General features: G+C 33.5%; 1 protein-coding gene across 1 annotated transcript; it reads left to right on the top strand.

The window, feature by feature from the left end:
- Positions 1 to 12,970: 12,970 nt before the first annotated feature.
- On the top strand, positions 12,971 to 15,296 carry LOC131624860 (transcription factor HHO2-like). The gene is made up of 5 exons (XM_058895782.1): positions 12,971 to 13,331; positions 13,573 to 13,883; positions 14,001 to 14,304; positions 14,394 to 14,470; positions 14,683 to 15,296. Exons 1-5 carry the CDS (start codon positions 13,199 to 13,201, stop codon positions 15,064 to 15,066), a joined length of 1,209 nt encoding a protein of 402 aa, XP_058751765.1. The 5' UTR covers positions 12,971 to 13,198; the 3' UTR covers positions 15,067 to 15,296.
- Positions 15,297 to 26,893: the final 11,597 nt, after the last annotated feature.

Genomic DNA, 26,893 nt, shown 5'->3' with positions numbered 1-26,893 from the left:
CCAAAGGGTGTTTTACACACTATATATTCTGCAACTTTCATATTCATAAATCACCTTCTTCATTAACAATTCATAAGCATTAAAATTCTTCATCTTTCAAAATCTTCAAGTGTTCATATAAACCAGAATTTTTGGTGAAACTTATCATACACATTTTCATTGAGAAATCTTTACAAGTTTCATACATTCATTTGTGAACACTTATATATTTATTGAGAATTGTTTACTTGAAGAAGAAGATCAATATAAGATTGATATTGCTCTCCATCTTTCATCATAAACTCTTGTATAAATTCAAAAGATTATTTCTCCTTACTATCCAGGATTGTTGGAAGTAAGTGTTGTGTTTGAAGAGGATTGTTCTTCATTCACATTAGTGTTGCTTGATCTTAAAGGTGTTAAGAATCTTTGATCACCCTATAGGTTAGATAGTAAGCATAGGCTTGTACAATAATTCTAACTATAGTGAAATCTCTTTCGTGTTTGAAAGGGGACTGGAGTACTCTCAGATTGTGAGGGGAACCAGTATATATCCTTGCGTTCTTTACCTTTCCGTATTTTATCGCTTTCATCACTATTACCAAGAAAATAAAAGAACCATTCAAAAAAACCTTCAAACACTTAACCAAAAATTATTAGAAGTATTCTCATAAAATCGATTATTTTTTGAAAACCTAATTCACCCCCCCCCCCCCTTCTTAGGCATATCTGATACCTACAATAATATCATAAAATACATTAAAAACACGATAGTGGAGAATACACAGATGATCATAATGTTTGAAAAAATATTGTAAACTGACCAACCGAACCAAAACGGTTAGTTTGATTCAATTCTATTTTTGAAAAATATTAAAAATGAAATCAAACCAAAATGATGAAAATATCATTGGTTCAAATGTTTTTTTTTTACCAAAACCGATCTAAATTGAATCGATTACACCCCTACTCATACCCAACTATAATTAATTAATTAATTTCTAAATAAAATCTAACTAACCTTTTATTTTTACTTGATTACTTAATTTTTAAACCACTAAATAACTAATATAAATTAAATATATATGTCACCATAATAATTAATGAAATATTAAATTTGTTGAATTGTGAAATAAATAAATATTTATTTTAGATATGGATGTTTTTAACATTGTTGTATTTTTAAAATTAATAAAAATGTATATTTATATAATAATATAGATTAAAATAAATAAATGTATATTGTACAATTATAAAACGAATCAATACCATTTATTTTGGTGACTAATCATCTAAACTAATATCCTATCCATTTTTGCATATTCTATCCTACTAATGATAAGTATTATGAAAGACTAATATTTTAATAAAAATAATTAAATATCAAATTTAAAAGTCCGTGATTTCATAAGAATAAAAAATTATACAGTATTAGTAGATTTTAAATAAAAAAAATAAAACACGCGCTGTTGGTGTGGCGGTGAAGTTTGAAAAATAAAGCGAAAAACATTGTTGACAGAGTAAGGATTGGCCATTGGCCATTAGAGAGCACGAAAAGGCAAATATTCATTCACATTACGCGGCACAAGACTCGCGTGTAATGTTTGACATCTTATATCATTCAAGATTCGGATTAGTATTCTTTTCATTTTCCTTTTCAAGATGAGTATCTTCCATGCATATCCTGTTGTTTTTATTTTTTTAAAGAAAAATTACAGAATAGGAAATAAATATAATATTTTATAATCGGTAGTTACAACTGGAATTTAGATTTATTTATGAGGTAGTTTGGTAAGAACATCAATGAAGAGAGGTTGTGATAATAAAAGAATAAAAGATAAGAGTTCACGATCTTATCCGATCAAGGGTGACATCATTGCTAGCGCACCATGAATATCCGAATCTAAATTTTCCTTTTTTGGCTACAGAATCAAATGCGATTATTCATTTAATTATGAGTAAACTACATTTTCCGTCTTTATTTTGGTTACTTAAATTATATGTTTGTTGTTTACTATTTTTGTTTAAAATTTATAATTTAAGTGACTAAACTATTTAATATTTATATTGTAAGAATTAAAATAGAGTTTTTTTTATTTTAAATTAAGATGTTTTAAAGTTTGTAATTTTTTTATTTAAAAAACATAGTTTGATATTTAAAAGATTAAATTGAAACCAATAAAACGTATTAAAGTAAGGATTAAACATTAAAAAATTATAACTCAACGTTTAATCGTAACAAAGAAATAATTTATTTATCACACTCAAATATAAGTATATAACAACTCAACTTTTTCTATGATTATTTAAGATTATTATAAAAATATTGTTACATTAAACAATTTTTTAGTTTGTAGATAAAAATGATAATAACAATGAGATATACACATCTGCATTGTTATATTTATAAAATGATCTGTTTAGGTGATGATTATATGATGTTATAAGAGAGGTGATGATAATACGTCGTTCTATGAAAGGTATCGCCTTGCCTATAAGGTTTTCTAATCGCTCGCCCAATCATGGGAAACGTGTGATAAGACATTTTTTGGGTAGAGAGAAGTCAATGTCATTAACTGACCCACGTTCTTCTTGGGAATAGGAATTCAACGATCCACTATTGATTGAGTTGGCAAAAATCCTTTCTAAGAGAACCCTAAGCGCAATAGACCTCTATAAATACCTCTCTCCCAAGGAAAGAAAATGACAGATCTTAAGTCTCCAAATACGCTTATACCTAAGCTCACCATTCAATAACAGAGTCTCTCACCTCACGTGAGCAAGACCTCTAAACCACCATAAAATACCACCATACAAGACTTCTCGTTGCAATGGGTAAGCCCTAACCATCATACAATATAATATAGATACTAAAACCTCTGAGTATCCTTGCCCTTCGCAGGGCAACACGTACACCTGTACTTTTTTACTATTACAATGGCGCCCCGAAACTGTAGCCCGACCCTAACGACGTCAAAATGTTCACCGACTCGTTAAAGGGATTATCAAGCGAATAGATACAAGTAATGGGCCATGTAACCCTATAAACCACATATGGCGAGGGTGCAAATTCCAAGGCATTTAATATCAGTTACCTTATTATGGATGCCATGTCGCCGTATAACACCATTCTTGGGCGACTTGCCATTAATGCCCTAAAGTCAGTCATTTTCAACATGTATCTAGCCCTAAAGTATCCACTTCTTGATGGGCGAGTCGGTACAGTCGGAGGAGACCAACTGCTCACTCAAGAGTGTTACCAAAATAGCCTAGCGATAGAGAGTGAATAGCTCGTCCTTGGTGATGCCCCCACCTCTAAAGTTTCAAATACTGATCACGAATGTTGGGACCATAAACGGGGTGTCGAAGCGGAAAGGCTCACACCCTTAAAGGATTTGAAGGAGGTCCAGATAAGCCTTTTTTCCCTTCAGGTCACGAAGATAGGCACTTCACTTTCTTAGGAGGATGAATGAGAGTTAGTCGACCAACTTATTAAGAATGTCGACTTGTTCGTTTGGGCTCCCTCCAACATGCCTGGGATAGACACCAAAGTGGTGAGCCATCACCTCGTCATCCACCCTTCTTCCAAACCAACGGTGCAGAGGAAGCGAAAAATTGGATAAGTCACCATTATTGAAGAGGTAAGGAAACTATCTGACGTCGGGTTTATCACTGAAACAAAATACTCACCTAGTTGGCCAACATGGTTCTAGTACAAAAATCTAAAAACAGATGGTACATCTGTGTATACTTCACTGATCTGAACTCTGCCTGTTCTAAAGACTCGTATACCTGCTACCAGACATCGATCACCTTATCAATGGGTCATTAGGCTACCACATGCTGAGCTTCATAGATGCATACTTAGGGTATAACCAAATTCGGATGGATCCATTGGATGCTCCTAAAAGAGCCTTTATGTTGAATCATGGAAACTACTACTACAATGTCATACCCTTCGGCCATAAGAACGCGGGGCTACCTACCAGCGGCTCATGGACGTTGTCTTTGCCCACTAGATAGGGTAAAACTTGGAGGTCCTCGTTGATGACATGATAGTTAAGACTATCGAAGGGTGCACCCATTCAGAATATTTGTAGGATGTCATGCAGTCAGCCAGGAAGTACGATATACGCTTAAACCCCCATCAAGTGCTCTTTTGGGGTTATAACTGGGAAATTCCTAAGTTTCATGCTTACAAGGAGGGACATCGAGGCCAACCCGGATAAATTCCAAGTAGTCATCATCATGAGGAGTCCCACTAGTGTAAAGGAGGTACAACAACTTACAAGTCACCTTGCCGCCATATCTCGCTTCGTCTCATGTGCAGGCGACAAGGCCTTCCTTTTCTTTGCCGCCTTAAAAAATTAGAATAAATTTTTAATGGACCTTCGAGTGCGAGGAGGATTTCACCAAGGTAAAGGACTTCTTCACATCGCCCGTGTCCTCACTTGCCCGAGGGAGGATTCGTCACTATTTTTCTATATGTCGGTCACAGATCAGGCGACGATCTCAGTCCTTATCTATGAGATAGAGATGACAGTGAGACATGTGTATTTCATAAGAAAATTGTTTAAAGGTGCCAAAGCATGCTACCGGAAGACTGAGAAGCTGGAACTAGCTGTCATCGCTGATGTGAGGAAACTGAGACCGTACTTTCAGGGTCACAAGATCCAGATGAAAACCAACTATCTTATTTGTCAAGTCTTGAGGAAGACCGATTTTGCAAGAAAGATGGTATCTTGGGCAGTGGAATTCTCGGAATACAACAATCAATATGTCCCAATGAGAAGCATCAAATCATAAGCTCTGGTAGATTTCATGGCAGAATTTAGTTCACCTATAGACGTGGAGACGCCCTAGAGTGGGAAAAATTTGTAGATGGCGCCTATAACGTGAAAGGAAGTGGCACCATGATATTCCTTTTGAAGGACCCAATGACATATTCATCAAGTAGGTGCTAAAGTTCTAGTTCACCGCCAACAACAATCAGGCACAGTACAAGGCTCTTATTAGTGGTATGGCCCTCGCCTTAAAGATGGGACCCTCCAGATTGAAGGCCAAAAGTGACTCCCAATTGTTCGCCAACCAAGTCTCCGAGCAATACCAGGAAAAGGAGTAGCATCTGATAAAATATCTCCAAAAGATACAGAGTATATCCTCTCGTTTTACTTCTTTTGAAATAGAACATGTCCCCTGCAAACAGAACTTTAGAGCAGACCTCATGTCCAAGCTCGCCATATCAAAGACAACGAGGTTTAACAAAGTAGTTATTCAAGAGACTCTCTCCTCCCGTAGTATTGAGGCGCATGAGGTGTACTCCCTGGAAGTTGTCCCCGATTTTAACTGGATGTCGCTCATACTGTGTTATTTACAATTGGACGAACTTCCACTAGGTGAAGGGGAAGCAAGAAGAATCTCAAAACAGGATGCAAAATACACCATACTCTAAAAAACTCTACAAAATGGGAAGGGCTTATCCCATGATACTGTTCCTTGGTGAGCATGAAAGCACCCTGGTGCATCCAGAAGTACACAAAGGAGCCTACAACAATCACATCGATGGAAAAACCCTCACCCATAATTTGTTAAAGGCGAGATATTATTAGCTTACTCTAATGAAGGATATCATCAGTCAATAGGGGCAATCAGTGCCAGAGGCATGCTGACCTTCACCATGCCCTACCAAACTTCTTCAATTGATGACTTTGCCCTGACCTTTTTTCAGTGAGGCGTGGACATCCTAGGTCTGTTCCCCCAGACACCAGGCGATAAGTGCCAAATGTTGGTTATTATTATTAGTATTTTGTGGCACTTATTAGCATGATTCTTTGGTTTCAATAGTTAAAACCTCAACTTTAGTGTAAATAATAGCTTTATAGTTTTATCATGTAAATATTGTATAGATTAATCATTTTTATCTTATATTTGTAGGATTTATAGCACTGGTGAAGCATGGGGCACCATAGGACAAATAAAGCTTCAAGATGCAATTTTTGGATGAAAATAATGAGTCCCAGGTATGGCTAAGCGTGCTCATAGCGCACTTGGAATTTTCTAGACTAGGGGTAGCACCCTAAGCGCGCTATTTGGCTCTAAGCGCATTTAGCACGATAAGGTGGTTTAAGTGCAATAAGTGGAAGCGCGTTATTCTGGGCTAAGCGTGGTCTGCGATGTGTTATGGGTATAAATTCATTTTTTTCAAATTCTTTTAGGTTATGGTTTTGGGTTTTTTTCGCTCCTAACTCCATCACAAACATTCTTTGGTAGAGAGGCTTAGAAAACAACATTGGAGGTTAGTCACGGCGGAAAATTGAGATTAAGCTATTGATTAACTTAACTCGCAAAGCAAGAGTCGTCACCGAACTTTAATTTTACCAAAGTAATGGGAAAAGAACGAACATAAGTTTTAAAATAAAACTAAAAAGCAAATAGAAAAGGGTACGGGGGTTGGTTATGCAAGGGGAAGGTGTTAGAACCCCTCATATCCATGGTACTCCATGGGAACCTTTTGAAAATACGTGTTTTAAGACTAAAGGGTTAAAGGTGCACAAAGATTGATGAGATGATAATAGAATATTCTTTATTATGCTCGGAAAGATGTTGCATCTTGTGCCTACATACCCCTTCCGTGCAATAGGGAAGTCAGAGCATTTGTAGTTCCACTAAAAAAGAAACAACGGAAGTTTGTTGATTATTTTAATGAAGAAATATGTTGTCTTATTTGAGTAGAAAACACAACGTACTCTCTATAATTATGGGAAAGCAAGCACTTGCATCATCTTTAATATGGAGAATTTACAACTTGGATAACATCAACAAGCATATATCAACACATAAGTGGAAAATGTCAATCACTTTGCCATGTTTGTGGAAGTAAGAAGGCTTGAAAACACTTCTAAAACAAGACTAATACCTAATCTTTTGAGAAAAATGTTTTAAAAGAAAAAGTGCACAAAGGCACAAAAAAAGTTTGATGATGTTTAAATCTTTTATGATTTTGAAGATGTTTGATTATGCTTAGATGTCTTGGCATTTATTAAGAAAAATATTTTACGATCACTTGACAAAGTCTAGGTTTATTAAGAAAAGATTTTAAGTATAAAAAGCAAGAAGATTTTGAAAATTTAAGAAGGGGATGACATGACGGGATTATCCTAAAGCATAAAGTAAAAGCTAAAGAAAAGAAAGATCTAACCAAACAAGAAGCCAACATCTGACAATAAGTCAAAATGAGCATTATCTTTCCTTTGGATTATACATCAAAGAAAACCAAACCATAAGCAGATGAAAATCCAATTGCACCAGACAAACTCAAAGCATCATATTATACCATATGCATCAGATGAATTAGAATCCTTCAAATAAGTTTCAAAGGCTTAAGGTATCATATTAACTAAGATGTCTCGGATGAAGTATGATCTCTGATGAAGCTTATGAACACAAATGTATCAAATGAATTCCAAGGTTTGCAAATGAATTTTATTGCTTAGGGAAAAGGTAACCAAATTCTAAACGTCCAAAATACACATCCAAATCAAAAGATAGTAACCATTAGTCCAAGATTAAGGAATTTTTTAGGGTTTTGCCTTTATTAATGTCTTTAAAAGAAAAAGAAATGCCCAAGGGGCAAAAGGAAAAGACATAAAGATAAATGGCATAAACATAAACAAACAAATGAAAATGTAATGTTAAATGATAAATTGCATAAAATTAAATGGCAAGAAATTAAATGGCAAGAATTTAAAGGCCATTAAAGTAAAAGTGCATAAAATAAATGTTAGCACAATAATAACGGTAGTGTTAGTATTTATGATTAATCAATTGTTTTGAGACAATTTATTGTTATGTTAATCAATCATAGATGTACTTATATAGAAGTAACATCTATGAGGCCGGTCAATAACAATTTATGTACCATACTTGTTAGAGAAATGGTATAGAACATTCTCCTAAAACAAGTAGCACAAGAAAACCAAAGAGGGATCAAGCACAAAGGCAAAGAGATTGGTCCATTAATTCAATTATTATTCATGATGACTTAGGATAAACTTATCTCCAATCCAAAGTACCTCAAATGATCAATGATTAATTGAAAGGTAGATTTGAAATGATGAAAGTTCACCAATCATCAATCCAAACTTCATGAACAAGATGAACTTCTAATCATCCAATTGATCATAAAAGGAAAAGAAAAAGAAGAAGAAGAAGAAGAAGAGAAAAAGATGGAGAGAGAAACTAAATTGAATCACAATATTGATCAAGTCATCATCAAGATTAATCACATCTCTTGGTGGATTAAGGTGATAAACCTATCACCAACACAAAGTACCAAAAATGATTTAATTAATCATTTAATGGTAGATTTGAATTGATGAAGGTTCCCTCAACCTCATCAACATCCAAAGTCCATTGATATTGATGAGACTTACGGTCAAATAAATCATGATCCAAGGTAATCAACACAATAAAATGCAATGAAACTGATTTTTAATTGAAAATAAAAGGGAAAATACCAAAGTATATTCAAAACACCAAATAAATGGAAAATAAAATAATAGAAAATTCAGAACTGATGCAAAGTATTTTTAGAATTTTTTTGAATATTTTTAAAATCAGAAACGAACCCTGTGTCATTAGAACCTATGCCATTCAAACTGTATCACTGAAGAAAACCTAACTCTATGCTCATCATTTATTTATTTGAAGTGAGCATGAGGCAATTTGTAGAAAAACAGTTAAAAATGTAAAACAAATTTTCAAAAATACACTACATAAATGGATCAATCAAAAGCAAATAAAAAACCAGTAGACAACAGTGAGCAAATAACTACATCTTGGTATTTTATTTTATTCAAAACGAAGATCAAAGCTACGTTGTCCAAGTGTGTTCAAATTGGCAAATTGGAGGACTTGGTAGGAGCATTTTGGTAAGTCTCAGACCTTAATTTTTGTTTCCTTAGCTTCAGAGAATAATAAAGATGTGAATAGAGAAGATAAATGAAGTGGAAAGATCTTGAAAGTATGAAAACGATCTAAAAAAAATTAGAGCTCGAGGGTGAATTCTGGCAGAGATCTTGGGGGCTATCCCAGCTTGGTATTATGGGGATAAGCTTCCTCTATTTATAGGTGAAATGAATAGAACTTCATACGTGTGAATTGCATGCTAAATCGTGCCAAACCATGTGCACCAAAAGTGTGACCAAACTTGGATGGAAAGTAAATCCCTTGTAGTTATGGATTGTTTTTTATCCCGAGGTATCATTAAGCATCACCATGTACCAAAAACGTGCATAACTTGGCTTAAAAGGGAATAATTTGATGATTGAAAATTTTGGTCATGTTCAAAAATCAGCTTCGTGGAGGCAACTTTCAACCATCATGGACTTATGTTCAATGGACCGTTATTGCTTATTCCTTTTGCATAATGCTCACATCATAACAAAGAGTACAATGTGCAAAAATTATTGATTTGGATGCTTGAGCAAAAATTTATGACAATGTGAAATTGGTACCATGACCTGAAATTACGAGTACAAATTTTTCTAAGTCCGAAATGACCTAAAATGTCATCCAAATTTTCAAGGCTTTCCAAGTATAATTGGCCTTTGGTCCTTGAAAAAACTTGTATAGGGCATCAAATATGATATTATTCAAAAAATAACTGGCCACAAAATGACCTCTAATGTATACAAACTTTTGATGATACTCCAAGCATAATTGGCTCTTGACTTATAAAGAGAAGATGTATAGGATGTCAAGAAGAGTTTTTGCCCAAAGAACTACTCAAAAATGTTGAAAAATGAGTGATTTGTGATATTTTGAACTTGTACTTGAAATGTTGACTTTTTGGTCAAACCACCTTCATTAAACTTGAATCTTTTGAGCTTTTCTTGCATTTCAAGGCACATTTATGCACATATGAACTTATAATGATGAAATCTTGATTGAAATTTGATAAATTCTGAGGTTACTCTATGATGAAGGCATGGAAATAAACACATGAACCTTTGAAATTTCTTGAGAAATAAGTAACCATATCTTGAACAACCCATAATCATTTGATGTTGAATGATACTTGAAGATGATATAACCTAAGATTATAGGTCAACCTTTGATGAACAAGCCCTTGAGATTCAATGTTGAACATATCTTGACTTTGAGGATCCGAAAACCCTAATTTCGTAATTATTGCTTGATGTTCTTGATTCAAACTATATCCTTGAAAAATAAACAAAATAAACAAGGCATGTTTTTTATATTTTTATTAGTGGTTAGCAAAACATATAAACATAAATGAAAAAGATACACATAGTGGTGCTTGATGATCTCCATAAAGACAAACCCAAAGAAGAGAAGGTTAAGAGACAACCTAGTGGGTGACTTAATGCATAGCAAAGATGCAAATGAGGTGGGAACTTAGGGGGGATATTAGGGTATGAAAAGGTTGTATATTGAAGATCCGGAGGCGGATTTGTAACAACTGTGTTGACACCGCAAGAGTTGGTGGTTCATTTTCTATCTTCTCTTTGTATTCTCTATTGTTCGTGTTTGTATGTAAGTTTACTCTAATTATATATATATATATATATATATATATATATATATATATATATATATATATATGTATCAATCATGGCGTTGTATAATATTTATTTTACAAATCTTTATCGGTGTTGTTCTTGTTTACTTGCTTTATGTTTGGATTTGAGTTGCTATATACATATACTCTTCAAATCTAGATCTAGGATGAACATCTATTAGGTTCTAAACTCTAGACATATATTTAGATCTAATATTCATAGTGGGTATCGATTCTTAATGCTCCTTGTTTTTTAATGGGTTGAGACATCATCGATTAAGCAATAAGGTATAATTCTCGTGGGAGCTGCAGACATGGGCACTTATCCACCTGAGTGATACGTGATGATATTGATGAGTATTTTAGGTTGCTAATAACTGATCGATAGATGAAATTCAAAGGTTGATAAGTTCTTTATTCTCTAAGGAATGCATTTATTTTCTTGTTCATAATTTTACTTTATGCATTTCACGATTTTAAACCATTCAAAACCAAGCTAAAAAATATGGAGATTGTTGAACGACATTCGATCCCTCGCACTAATCCTTGTGGAGACGATAAAACAAAAATACTTACTTTTCCTTGCTGCTTTACCACAACCAACACCAGGTCAACTGAAATTCTTGATAGTAGAAGCCGATTACTTCACCAAGTGGATAGAGGCAGAAGTTGTCGCCAAAATCATAACTGAGAGATTTTTTTTCATTTCTAATGGCAGAAAATTATGTGTAGATATGGACTTCCAGGAGCTATCGTCTCCGACAATTGACCTATTTTCCCAATACTATGGTCACTGATTTCTCCAAAGATTTGGGAGTACAAATGAAGTTTGTATCTGTTGTACACCCCAAGACTAACAACCAAGCAAATCAGCAAACAAAGTGATTCTGAAAGGACTCAAGAAGAAGCTTAACGATGCCAAAGGATTATGGATAGAATTGGTCTATGAAATATTGTTCTCATACCTTACCACGTCCAATTCCACCACTAAGGAAACTTCATCTGCCATGGTCTATCGATCATACACTATGCTACCTATGGAGATTAACATACCCTTATGGCGATGATCCCAATTTATTGAAGAAGAAAATAAAGCAGGGTTAGAATTTTCGGCGAACTTGATCGATGAATTGAGAGAAGTCACTCATGTCTGAGAATTTGTGGCCAAACATAGAGCCTCTAGAAGACATAACTCCTAATTCAAGCAAAGAGAGATGCAAGATAGTGAACTGGTATTAAAAAAAGAGGTTCTACCAGCACATCAGGAAAATTTACAACCTAATTAGGAGGGACCACATCGCATATTCCAAAAGCTCCCTCATGGGGCATACAAGCTGCAGGAGTTAGAAGAACTGCTCTTGCTCAAAATCTGGAACGCTCTCCAGCTTAAACATTATTATAGTTAAATTGCTTGTAATTTCCTAATAGATGTCATGATTGTATACTTGTGAACAATTTCTTGAGCATTTATGACCAACAAGGATGTTTATCTAAATATTTCGCATGCTGGACTTCATAAACGAAGATCCTTGCTGTCCCTCGAGGAAATACTTGTTACACTTTATAAACAAAGATCCTTGCCGCCTCTTGAGGCAATACTTGTTGACTTCGTGTAGAAGATCCTTGTTTCCCCTTAAGACAATATTTGCTAGACTTTATAGCAAAGATTCTTGTCACCCCACAGGGTAATACAAATAAATAATCCAACGCCTCACATGAGGGAACTACAATCTCGTCAGTCGAAATACATATAAATTTTTTGGAGGGACTTAAATTTCCTAAGCTAACTAATCTCTTGTCTGAGAGACTTAGTGTTTCCTCGGAAGGGATCAAACACAAAAATCACACCTAAGAGGCGTGACCGAAGTCTGACCTAAAAGACTTAATCACAAGTATTCTTTGAGGACTTGATATAAGTCTTGTCCTAGAGGTCCATTGCCCCGCCTAAAGAAATTATAGTCTTATTATATGTGCTACTAATACAATAAAATTTATAAAATATTTAATTTTTCGTACAATTATAAAGGTTATTATATATGTCATTTTTAATTAATAAACAATTATATGCCATATTTTTCTTAATTATTTTTAAACATCATTAATTCATCAAATTAATTATTTAATTTAAAAAAATGATAATTTAAAAAATAATTTGAAGAATCAAATTAGTTAAAAAATTATATATTATTTAAATACGAGAGAAAATGATAGTTTTAAGTTTTTTCCCCTTAAAATACAATTTTGTTTAACCAAAGGAAAGTGTAGATTGATTTTCTCATTCTTATCCAAAATGAGAAGAAAAGGTATATTTCTCTTTCACTCCAAAGAAAAAAAAGACAGAAAAATCCAAAGATTTGAATAAAGAATATAAAATGCATGAAAGATTCTGTTTTTTATACGCGACGCCCCGACCCCAATATTTTCCCGACTTGTTCGCGAACTGTCTCATTTTCTCTCTCTCTTTCTCTCTCTCATTCTTTTTCTTGTTTTCTTAAAAAATTTTATTTTTATTACTTTTATTCCGTTTTTTGATTCTCCTCAGATCCCATATTCTTCATCGATATCCCCACTCACCTCTCTGCTGCTTCCACAATACGCCATTCCCATTTTATTCTCTTCTTCTCACACCACCTTTCCATGTCTTCCACCCTCACAATGCAACGTTTCAAAATGGGTTTCTCTGATTACATCCAAGCATTAGAACAGGAACGTCGTAAGATTCAGGTCTTTCCCAAGGAACTTCCCCTTTCCCTAGAACTCGTTACACAAGGTACCCTTTTCGGTTTTTTTATGTTTTATCTTTTTTATTTTTGTTTTTGGATATAGATATGACTCAAAGTTTTAATCTTTTGTTTCTGGGTATGTTTTTTTTTTTTTTTTAAAACTTGATTTGGGTTTATATTTATGTTTGAGATTTTTAAGGTTGTTGTTTTTTTTTTTTGTTGAGATTTTTAAGGTTGTTTTTTGTTGTTGAGATTTTTAAGGTTGTTTGTTTTTTTTGTTATGTGTAGCTATTGAAACTTGTAGACAGCAATTGTCTGGAACAACAACTGAGTATAATTTGAATGGACAATCTGAGTGTTCTGAACAGACAACATCAACAGGACCTGTTTTGGAAGAGTTTATTCCGATTAAGAAAAGGGCTTCTCCTTATTGTGAACAAGTCTATGATGATGATGATGGTGATGAAGAAGATGAGCAACATTCTCATCATAAGCAGCAAAAAATTTCAATGGATGATGATAATAAGAATTCTGACAAGAAGAAATCTGATTGGCTTAGATCTGTTCAGTTATGGAATTCAGATCCTCCATCTGAGGAGGTAATCATGAAACCAAATCTTAATTGGTTATTGTTGTTTGTGTTTTTTTTGTTGTGTTAAATTAGAACAAAATGAACAATGAATTGACCTTTTTTTATGTGTGAAATTTGTTTTTAGGATGCTACTAGGAAAGTGTCTGTGGTAGAATTGAAGAGAAATGGAAGTGCTGGTGGTGCTTTTCACCCGTTCCAGAAAGACGAAAGAGTTAACAACAAGACATGTGAGTTTTTGAGTAAAGGACAACCCTCTTCGACCGGTGTAGCTGCTGCGAGTTCTAACGCAGCCACGACTGTCACTAGTAACAATGCTGGAAACGACAAAAGAGAGGATAAAGAGGAAAAGAGAAAGCAGCGAAGATGCTGGTCACAGGAGTTGCACAAACGATTCTTGCAAGCACTTCAACAACTCGGAGGTGCAGATTGTGAGTATCTTAATATATAGTATGAACTTCTGATTGTTACGTGTTTACGTTGTTAGATATGTAATATTCTGTTGGGTTCGATTCTGCAGCTGCCACGCCGAAGCAAATCAGAGAGCTAATGAACGTTGACGGTCTCACAAACGATGAAGTCAAAAGCCATTTACAGGTTTGTATATACGATTTTCTTCCCAAATCTTTGGTTTGAGTATTTGCTTTGGTTTTTGATGTTTTTGATTTCTACTGTCTAGTTAGTTTCAATGATTTGTTTGATTATGAATCTTGTTTCATCTTGTTTGATAATTTATATTCTTGCATAAGTTACAAATAACTGTGTTCTATATTCTGAATTGAAGCCTAAATGTTTTCCATTTTGCACAGAAATACCGTTTGCATACAAGAAGACCGAGTTCATCGAATAACGAAAGTGCCAAATCACAAACAGCAACACCTTTTGTGCTTGTAGGAAACATTTTTGTCCAACCAACAGAATACGGCGGGGTAGGTTCATCAACAACATCAGGGGAAATGACAAAGGTAGTTGCACCTTCTGGAATTTACGCACCAGTGGCCTCACATCCTCCGGTTGCTACAATTAAGAAGCCCGAGTTTAAGAAGTTCGAGAAATCAATCTCAGAAGAAAGGGGTAATAATAATAATAATAATAATAATAACAACAACAACAGTGAAGGCGCTGTTCATTCGAATTCACCTGCTTCATCATCCTCTACACATACTACTACTAATACTTCCCATGGCTTTTGAGTTTTGATGAACATGTAAAAGTTCTGTGACTATATTGTTGTAGAAAGTTCTTTGATATATTTTTTGTTGTATAATGTTGTTTCTTGATGTTTATGTGATTTAAGCTATAGAGTTAAAATACTCGGCAAAGTGACAGTTTTGATGTTGAATAAGTCACGCCTTTTTTAGGTGACTATTACCTTGTTTATCTATTTAGTAGAACAAGGTGGAATGAAATTTTAAATTTTAAAGTTGCATGCATTTTCAATGTGTTTTTAAATTAATGTTTCAAGAGGTGACTTTTGATGATATTGTGATGTTATTGAAGTTTATAGATTTGGGATAAAAGAACAATGACAACTATTTTGTCAAATTCACGTGTAATTCAAACAAAAACTAAGTGCTTGTTTGATCAAAGTAGAGAAGATGAAGAGAGGGTTGGGGTGAAAATTTTAATCCATATGTGAGGTCGCTATCTATCAATAGTTAAGCAACACCATTAATTTCTCATCTCCAATTCGCCTATGACATTTTTGGTGAGAAAAGTTGGGTCAATATTATAAAGTCATTTTGATCCTGCTTGAACTTATGTCTATCATGTTGGAGTAAATATGGAGTGTTCTTGGTTGGAGCTTGAACTTATGTCTGTCTTGTTGGAGTAAATATGGATCATTCTTTGTTGGAAGACCCTTTGAACTTATGTCTGTCTTGTTGGAGTAAATATGAAGCGTTCTTGGTTGGAAGACGTGTCTAGTGTGTTGAATTGTAATGTAAGTTCTTTGTTGGAAGAAGTCGATTCTTGGTCGGAAGACGCTTCTGGTGTGTTGAATTGCAAAGTAGGTTGATCGGAAGATGCTTCAGGTGTGTTGAGTTGCAAAATAGGTCGAGTTCCTTTCAATTATCTTGGGTTGCCTATATAGGGTAATCCTTGTTGGAGTAAATATGAAGCGTTCTTGGTTGGAAGACGTGTCTAGTGTGTTGAATTGTAATGTAAGTTCTTGGTTGGAAGAAGTCGATTCTTGGTCGGAAGACGCTTTTGGTGTGTTGAATTGCAAAGTAGGTTGATCGGAAGATGCTTCAGGTGTGTTGAGTTGCAAAATAGGTCGAGTTCCTTTCAATTATCTTGGGTTGCCTATATAGGGTAATCCAAAAAGTCGCTTTTTTGGGAATTCTTAAATTGAAAAGATTAAGAAGCTCTCAGGTTGTCCATTTGAGGTAATTCAAGAAGTCGCTCTTTCGAGAATTCTCAAATTGAAAAGATTAAGAAAATCTCTAGTTGAAAAATAACAAATTTTTCAATCAGTTAGATTTCCTCCAATCTATCTTGTCGTCATTACTAGTTTACTTTTTTTCTTTCTTCAGTGTTTTTTCAAGTACCATTTTTAAAATCAAATTTCATTTTAAATAATATCTTTAGGAATAGTGAGAAAGTTCTCAAAATTAATTGTTTAATAGGTGTAAAGGAGACCTAGGTGTTTGGAGAAGGATGTGATTTAGTTGCTCTTTACTAAGTAAATGATGGTGGAGGTTCATGACAAGCAAGAGTGAGTTGTGGTATAATATGCTGTCACACAAGTATGAGATTGAAAATGAGAGTGTAACATAGTGGCAATTCTATTTGGTAGAGAGAAATTTGTTACAGCGGAACATCATCAACGCATAGTCTTCTATTTATCTTCATGGATGTAGAATTGAAGAAAATCAAAACATTTAGGCCAAATTAGTCATTAGGTCCCTTAACTTTAAGCTAAGTATCACTTTGATTCCCTAACTAAAAAACGTTACATATGAGTCTCTTAACTCCAATTCTGTTAAACTTTTTGGTCCTTTCTGTTAGTTAGGGTGAAAAAACGTTAATTGAGGCTTAGATGGCATGACAGGTAAGCAAGGTGTACAATGTTGACTCAGTTTTAAACGATTATAGGGTTCATGGAATTCATTCTTCATTGTTCTTCTTCGTAACTATCCAATGTTCATCTTCCACCTATTGCTTTTGCTTGTCTTCTCCATCTTCTTCTACGACTTACACTGAAATCACCATCTGCCATCTTCCATCAGTGCTCCAAGGTCAAAGAATGCAAGCAGTGCTTCAATGTCACACAACAACAACAAAAGCTTTGGATCAGTGCTTCGTAGAAAAAAGAGAATGTAGTCTTTTTGCCAATATGAAAATGTGTTGCGTTATGTGAGTGATGTGAACAATGTCAACTATGGGAGAAAATTTTGGGGTTGTAGAGATTACAGAAATCACTTGGATAAGGGTTTTAATTTCTTCAAGTGGTTAGATGATGAATTTGTCGATGAAAGGGATTTGAAGCTTGATAGACAAACGTAAAAAATTAACAAATTGAAGAATGAGGTTATACACATTAGAGGATGGTTAAAAATGTCCATTGTGTTTGGGATGTTGAGCTTAGGGTTGGACCTTATATTTGTAACAATGTATTTCAATCAGGATGATGTGTACTGTTTTCAATTGGGATGTTGAGCTTAGGGTAATGAAGTGTACTATTTTCAAATTATGAATGTACTATGTTTTCACATGATGAATGTTGGTATATGAATGTACTCTGTTTGTAACAATGTTGGTTGGTTTAATCCTTAATGTTATATTTAATTTGTTCATAGTTATATGCATAACTATTGTTCATTTTCTCTGCATAATGTTTGTATGTCAGTAACAGAAGGCCACAAAGAACATATGAATTGACATTATAAGCCTCAACAATTATCAATAACAGAAGACCATTATAAGGTATATATATATATATATATATATATATATATATATATATATATATATATATATATATATATATATATATATATATATATATATATATATATATATATATATATATATATATATATAACATTCCAAAAAATGATACAAAAGGCATTAATAGCCATTGTCAGCAAGCCATTACAAGGCATATAGAAACATTACAAAAAGGCATGTAAAAGCCATTGTTAGTAAGCCATTATAAGGCACGTCAATAACATTACAAAAAGGTATTATTAGCCTCAACAATTGTCAATAAGTCATTATAAGGATTTCAAAATGATAAGAAACATCATAACAAGCATAAAGGTTGACTTGATACAGGCTTTGCAGCCTTATGCAACTTTTTTTCTTTTTTGGTGATGGAGGATAACTTGAAACATGTGGTGGTGGAGGATGACTTGAGACAGATAGTGATGGAGACTGTGTTAAAACAGGTGGTGGTGGAGGCTGACTTGACATAGATGGTGGTGCATGATTTTTTGCTTATGGAACTTGACTTGGTGGAGCCTCACTTGTTGCTTGTGATACCTAACTTGGTGGAGCCTTTGGTGGTGGCTGTTTGCAGGTGGACTTGTTGTGACCATCCTTGTGGCAACGACTGCACTTAATTGCACGTCTTGCTCTTTTTCAAATGGGCCTCATCTCTCACCATCTCTCAAGCTTCTCTATTTCTCTTTTTCTTAGGCTGCCTCTTTATTGGTGGTGGTTGGAGGTCAACAACATCATATTTCGTCCATAAAGAGACACCATTAACTGGATGAATAACTTGTGCATAATATGCTTCATAGTGTTCCTTCTTATAACAGCCAAGTACAAAATCCACAACACTTTCATTACCTCCTATATCAGCACCCACATCCACAGTAACTTCATCATTGAATGGTAGCGAAAGTATTGGTTCAACAATAATGCCAGGTTGTGAAAGAGGATGTGTAACATATAAATGATATTCACCAGTAATCATTGCAATTGTTCTCATCCTATAAGTTTCCTTGTCATCCTCTGACAACACAATATCAAAAACATTAATATCATCATTGTACCAAAGTCTATCTATAGCTGAATAACCTAACTCTTTTAAGGTGTCTAAAATTTCAAAGTAACTCCAGTATTTCGGATCAACATACCAAATGGTCTCTAATCCTTTATACCCTGATTTTGTAAAGTTAACAAACTCTCTAGAAAACTAACCAGAGTGATGAACAACACACTTAAACCTATTCGCCATTAACGATTCAACCTACACGAGATAACGGAAAAGCTAAGGAAGATGACTAAATAAAAAGTTTCAGTTTTTAGTAGGTTACAGATGAGAATTCACACCTTGGTGTCCTTCGTCAATCGTAAACAACGGTTTCGTACCCTGGTGAGCAGTCTTGCAATCGTATTCAAATTATATATTTTTTTCTTTTCTATTTTTGCACTTCTTGTAGTATTAATTAAAAAATATATACTCTAAAATTTATTTGTTCTTTTTTATTTAATATTTTCAACAAATTTAATAAAAATATTGTTGAAAAAAAAATCATTAATTCATGTTAAAATTTGTAGAGAAAAGGTTATATATTTAAAAACATTAGTTTCACTTTCATAATTAAAAATGAGTTTAACTAATATAGGTCAGCTGATAACTATTTCACTACATACTCTGATTAGTTTCACAACATCTCATTTATTTACATTTAAACCATTTACATTTAAACCGTAACCTTCCGTTTATTAGAGGGCTAGACCGACCACGATTTATAATTAACAACTTATTGAATTAAATGGTACAACTCTTCTAATCAAGATAATAACAAATCACTCAAAACAATTTTGATTATACTATTCCAAATCCTCAATCATACGTATTCGAATTTGATCCTTGAGATCGAGTAAACGAGCATAACTCTTATCCACACAATTGTATTGGTTACAATCGATAATAATTAATGGTATTCATTGAATGGTTCACCTGCAACATCTTTGGTAGTTTAGAGTTGTAATGAATTTGATTGATTTATTAATAGGAATATTATAAAAGTATCATATTGATGCACAATGAGTATCTAAGAATATTCCCTAGAATATGCAATGAACATTATCATATAGGACAAAAATCATGCAAACATATGTACATATGTCACTTTTGAAAATGCCATTTTCATCTACTATGAATTACAATAATATTGTTAGCTTCAAAAGATGTATCTAACATATGAAATTAATTGGGACAGTGACCATAAGCCAATGGGTGAATGGTGAATTATATAAAAGATCGCACTAAAGATTTCCTAAGAATTGTTCTCATAGATTCCTTTTAGCCTTTACTTGTTTTGTTTTTTTGTTAAGATATTGACTTCATGATTATGTTCACATATTTGAGTCATTTGAAGTAATGATTTTTTATTAGCTTGGATGGAATCTTCTTAATTTGATTCCTCAATAAGCTATCGCTTTTGTCAAAACAACTTTTGCATATGTTTATTCAAAATTAATTAAAATTGTATTTGTCAAAACAACTTGTTTATATTAATAATTTTTTAATAATTTATAAATAATATTAAAATATTTGTTTGTTTTTGTTTTTTAAAGCCAAACTTTGATAAAAAATAATTATTCTAATAAATTATTATTATTATTATAAACTAAATGAAACTATATAGATATCAAAAGATAGGAAGAGAAGAGAACAAGCAACATAATATTATATTTATCTCAAGGGTGAACTTTACATTATAATATGAGTCTTATTTATAGGACTCAAGAGAGGTAGAAAATTATGTACATTAAAGTGGAATAGAAAGATGAAGAATAAGAAGAGGGATGGACATCCACCAGTATAAATGTTTATAACAATTATTATTATTATTATTATTATTATTATTATTATTATTATTATTATTATTATTATTATTATTATTATTATTATTATTTTTCAATTTCTAAATTTTGAATTGATTGTGTATACTAGAATAAAATAGTTCTTTAGCAAACAAATTTTTATACACCAAGAACATGTAAAGAGACGTGATTTTTAGGATGCAATTATTAAATTTGTGTATTTTCATACTCTAAATTTGTCATACACTTTACCAAATTATTTGGCTTATACATTTTAGTATCTTCACATGCATATATCATTTATTAGCTCATACAATACATCATACATCATTAGTTCTTATTTTAGCATTGAGATCAAGGGTCGGAGTTAGAGTTTTCTTCAAATTCAAGGCCATCATGGAACAAAAAGCATCCTCATTGCTCTAGGGTTTATAAGATTATTCAAGGGTTCATCAAAAGTCCAAAATTTCATTATTTCAAGGTTGATTACAAGCTCCTAGTCATCTGGCTCAAGAATTAGGGTTTTGGTCAAAGTCAACCCGTGGTTGACTTTTTGAGCAAAACTTGATTCCATTAGTCAATATATGGTTCAAAGCATCTATTTGTATATCATTAAGCTTTCCAAAGGGTTTCAAGAAGTTCCAATTGATGAAAGGAAGACAATTAGTCAAATATGCAAAAAGTCAACAGTCAGTCAAAGCCAACTATGAACTTTTCTTGGTCAACATGGACTTTTCAAGTCGCTTTTCATGATAATATGAGATGTGGTCAAGTTACATCAAGTATAATCATGAAAGTCAAGATAACTTGCAAAAATGGCAAAGTTGAAGATTTTGAAAATTTTTCTAAGTATAAGTTTTGCATGATCATCTTAGCGACTTTCCATGGTTGTATCTCTTTCCTCAAGACTCCAAATATGACAATCAAGAAATGAAATTGAAGATGATACATGATACTATAAGTTTGTGTGAGATTTCAAGTCAAAAGAAGTTCCTAAATGGATAAAAAGTCAAGCCAAAGATGGAGGTTCTAGTTGTCAAAATTGACCAAAACAAGTTGAGATTTGTGATTTTCCATGGGTGATAACTTTTTTCCAAGGCCTGATTTCAAGAAACTTCCAACACCAACGTTGTAGTATGTCATTAGATAAGTGAGCACCAAGTTATGATGTTTTGAAGTTGACTAGTTGAAATTAATTATGCCTAAGTCCATGTCCAAAGTTATGTCCGCCAATGTTCAGACCTACTTTTGGACCTCCAAATCAACTCAAATGAAAAACTGACCAAAAGCAATATTATTCAACTTCACTCCCTCCACAACTTTCATTTTTATTGCAACCTCAAAATCGAACTCATTCCACCTCAAAAATGCACTTCAACGTTCAACCTTGAATCACAACTTGGCTATTAAAAAATTCAACTTGTGCAAGCTGGTTTCCAGTTCCTTCCACACATGCAAAATCATCTCTAGACATCATAACAAACTTTATCAAGTCTCCCAAACCTCATTCCAACCCTCTTTTAACTTGGATCCCAAGCTAGCTCCAAACCTCCACTCAAAGTGCAATTAAAATGTAACTAACTCCAAAACTAATTCAAAGCCTAAGCCATGGGTCCAAACCAAATCCAATCTTCCTTAACAATTTTCATATTATCTATATAACTTATCTTCCCTCCAAAATCTCATTTGACCATTGTTCACAAAATTGCTCCAAAAATTCTCTTGCTTCGATTTACACTTCACACTCATTCTCTTTCAATTTTCTTCATTCAATCATCATCAGCATTATCCAAATGGACTTATGTAACACTTCTTCAAGCTTATACCATCACTGATTTGGATCTACAATCTTGAATTTCATCCATGGAAGCCAATTTCTAATTCTCCAATTCAGTTTGATTTTCTTTGATCTATTGCTTCAAACATCTTCTAAACATTATCATGAAGCTACTGATGCATCAATCAACTTCTGTAACACTTGAATCAAGCATATTGATCTTCGTTTATTCATCCTTTAAAGTTTACTTGAACTGAGTAATTGAGCATGATCTAGAGGAAATCAAGCCTTGTATCTTCATCACCGGACTTCTCTGAAGCTATTTGGATCTTCATCTTTGCTTAGTTCATCTTGAGAAGGCGCATTGGAAGTGCTTCAATTAGTAAGCGACCATCAGTCCTTCTAGTGCTTCTAAATTTGTTGCCTTGATTTCTTTTCCAGAAACGGTTAACCCTTCTAGACAGCAGAGAAAATTCATCTTCGGCTTCATTAGAATCTTATTTAGAATCCTCAATCTCTTTAGCTTGAAGAGATTTGGACTTTTCAGAATTTTTGACACATTTGAGCGTAATAGATTTCCTCTATTCAGACGTTCATCTTATTCAAGCTCAATTTCATAACTTCTCAAGGAACTCACCAGTTTTTCTAGAGAAATGTTGTTCAAATCCTTTTCTTGCTTGAGTGCAGTTACCATAGGCCTCAATTTGGATGGTAATCTTCTGATAATTTTCTTCACATGATTTGATGTGGAGTAACCTTTGTTCATAACTCTCAGCACTGCAACCAAGACTTGAAACCTTGAGAATATCGTCTCAACTATTTCATCTTCCTCAATTTTGAAGGCTTCATACTTCTGAATCAAGGCGAGAGCCTTGGTTTCCTTTACTTGAGCGTTGCCTTCATGACTCATTCTGAGAGAATCAAATATAGATTAGCTAAGTCTCTATTTTCATACTCAGTATAAGAAATAACATTTAGTAAAATGGTTCTTACTTTATGTTGATTCTTATGATTTTTCTTTTGTTGATCAGTCATAGTCTTCTCTTCAAGTTGCTTTGCATTTTCATCTGTGGGATGTTCGTGGCCATCTACAATCATATCCCAGAGATCTAAATCAAGACCTAAACATAGACTTTCTAGTCTATCTTTCTAATATTCAAATATTTCGCCATCAAAGATGGGAGGTTTAGGATTGTAGTTTTCATTTGAAACTGGAGCAGAAAGTGGTGGAGTAGGATCAACCATAGTATTTCTTGAAACTCGTTTGGATCTTTATCTGACACAGTTAAGTGTATAAAACGAGAACCCGAGATCTCATGCCAATTGAAGGTGCGAGAAACACGAGAAAGGGGTGGGGTGGGGGTTGAATTGGGTTGCACCAAATATAATCTTTTCGCAACACACAATACAAGGTTAACAAGTGAATAAAAATATATGAACACAATTATTTTTATCCTGGTTCACTATTAACTAAGTTACTCGAGTCCATCCGCCAGAGTGATTTTGCCTTCTCAATAAGGACTTAATCCACTATAACCAAAATGATTAAATACAATCGCATTGACCTTAACAAATGTCTTCTGGAGACTTCGAACTAGCACATAGTCTCTCAAGGAAACAACCATAATAAGCTTATGACCAACCTTTCTAACAACCCCAACAGTTCAGTTGTTCCTTATCATGAAACCACTATGATCGTAGCCACAATCTTCTCGAGGCTTTTGACTAGCATCTAGTCCCCCAAGGAATCTAATCAACCATGTTGATTACAAGTGTGTACTACAAGATGCTTCTAATAAGCTGATTACATAATGTTTAAGTACAACAACATAAAAATGTTTATAAGCAAGATACGAACGAAATCTCCTTGCTAAAAATACAAAACTATACAAAGAATTTATCTAACAGAGTTTGTGCATTACTTTGGTGTAGTTTTGTAGAACTGATTCGTTGATTTCAAATTCTTCGAATGACTTCCTTTATAGATAATGATAGATCCATTGGAGGATAGAATAGGAATCAAAGTACAGATGTAAAGCACCCAATGATCATGATGGGAATGGTAGTTACCAAGTACAAATTGGATTGTCCTTACGCTATCCTATAAGAGTATAAGTCACAGTTTACATTAGTAATTTTATGCTCACCATCACACGTAAGTTTTCCTTGATCTTCTAAGTCTTCAGAGGCTTCTGATTGTATGTTGATTGAAGCATGTGGTAGATGTTCAGAACTTGAGTCTTTAGAACATAAGTCTTTGAGTCTTCAGAACCTATTCAGCAGAACCTTGTCTTCAGAGTCTTCAGCACTTGGTCTTCAGAAGCGATGTCTTCAGATCTTCAAAACTCGTTCAATAGAACCTCGTCTTCAGCATCTTCAAAAGATGGGACACTGAAGCAAAACTTTAGAAGACCTCCAAAGCTTTCTGACAAAAGTCACGATTAGAAGCTCTTGTACTAACATTCCTTAAAACCATTGCAGAAGCAATGTTCCAGAATCTTGACTACCATTGTGACACAACACTGGTATTATTCCAGTGCGTTGACTTCAAAACCTAATGACATCACACGCCTTCTTACCATAGTCAGAACCTACAAAGAAAAATCCACACACTAGAAAGAAACCGTTAGTATATACAATTGTTCCTTAAGATAACATATAAAGTTATCATCAAAATCTAAGGCAAGATGAATAACCAATCTTATTATTAGATTAAACACAATAACCTTTCTGAAAGTGCTATGTCCAAACTCATGTGAGAGAAAGTGAAAATATTTTAAGAGAGAGAGGGAAATATATATATATATATATATATATATATATATATATATATATATATATATATATATATATATATATATATATAGAGAGAGAGAGAGAGAGAGAGAGAGGAAAGTAGGAAATATCACGTTTCTAGATTTAAAAAAGTGAAAGGGAATGCTTCTATTTATAGGCTAAAGGATAGTACAAAAAAGGAAATGGTCAATGGATAAAATTAATTGTCCAATCGATTAGGTCCTCACTCCAATCGATTAGATGACCTAAATAATCAATTATTTTTGTCTATTTTGAAAATATTTGATAGAGTTGTTACCCTTTATTAAGACAATGCCATAATCAGTTATAGACTCAATTTTCCTTTATATAATTAATTATATATGGCCCAATAGATTAGACAGTTCAAACATGTGTTCTAATCATTTTTACAGTTTCTAATTTATTAGGCTAGACTCCAAAACAATTTTAGGTAATTTTATTTGATAAATAGATGATTTAAAAAGAGTTTTAGTGAGTGATTTAGCCATAATACTTTACAAAAATTTCCTTGTGTTTTTGAAAAACACTGATCACTCTGACACGATCAGACGAGCTTTCACACTTTCTCTCTTTCACACTCTGAAGCTTCAAGTCTTTTTCCGAATATACCAATCACACAAGCACTTTATACTTGAATCTTCTTGGATATGAGGCTTTTGAGATATCTTCAAGTTGGATGACATCAATAGAGGATATTACGGTGATCATTAAACTCTAACTCTTCGACTTTATTCAGAGGAAGAGCTTGAGCAAACTTTCTTGTGCATCTTTGACCGCTTGAAAAAGTTTTAGAACTTGCTTATATTTATGATTTATTGTCATCAAAGTCATTTTTCATCTTTACGAGCTGTCACCATCAAAACAATGATATGTGTAGGCATAACTTGGTTAGATTTGATCATTTCCTGATTAAACCTACAAACACATAGTTCCACATTCTCCCCCCTTTTTGATTATAACAACGTATCTCTCATGGAGGTGGTAAAAGAAAACATGTATCTATATAATCAAAGTGGCTAAAAGCCCCCTTAGTATATAGTATACTCTACCCCCTAAGAGTATACTTCTTCCCCTTTGTCATAATGAAAAAGGTGGGTAAAGATGCAAAATAGAAATTTAAACATGCAAGCACATAGTCACATAAGAATTTAGATAAGGGAAGCATTTAGGAAAGGGAAACACATACATTTTATTTATTTCAAGCATATTGGAGTACAAGATGGAAATTTTAATATAAAAAGAAAAACACACAAAAGAAACAAAACAAGAGAAATAGGCAAGATGCTAATTCATCTCTTCATAATCATCCTTAATGGACACAATTGGAGTTATGAAAGTTAATTTTTCAAGTTTATTGATGAGTTTGTAGAGATTTGAGTTTATTCTCATATGCATCCCTATCATCAGTTTTTGGTCTTTAGGAAAGTCGTCGAGGTTGTTTGAGGAAGAATGGGGGAGGTCATTGCTCGCTGCTTGTATTTTCCTTGCTTTTGGTGGTGCCTTTAGAGGTACAAAATACTTACTTTCCTTTAATTTCATACCTCATTTGATCTAAGGTGTCTCTTCCTATTTTCAAGTGTTTAATCTCCAATTCCTCTTCCTCTAAATTGTAGCAGGAGTAATCCAGGCATTGTGATTAGTTC

This window comes from Vicia villosa, unplaced genomic scaffold (assembly GCF_029867415.1).
Source record: "Vicia villosa cultivar HV-30 ecotype Madison, WI unplaced genomic scaffold, Vvil1.0 ctg.000163F_1_1, whole genome shotgun sequence".
Taxonomy (NCBI): Eukaryota; Viridiplantae; Streptophyta; class Magnoliopsida; order Fabales; family Fabaceae; genus Vicia; species Vicia villosa.
Note: the sequence above shows the minus strand (reverse complement) of the source record. Positions and strands in the feature narration are given on the sequence as shown.

Excerpts from the sequence above, each read along its gene's own strand:
- LOC131624860 (XM_058895782.1), top strand. The coding sequence starts at position 13,199 with ATGTCTTCCACCCTCACAATGCAACGTTTCAAAATGGGTTTCTCTGAT. Across the intron at positions 14,305-14,393 it reads ACAACTCGGAGGTGCAGATT|CTGCCACGCCGAAGCAAATC; the intron begins GTGAGTATCTTA and ends TCGATTCTGCAG. Across the intron at positions 14,471-14,682 it reads AAGTCAAAAGCCATTTACAG|AAATACCGTTTGCATACAAG; the intron begins GTTTGTATATAC and ends CATTTTGCACAG.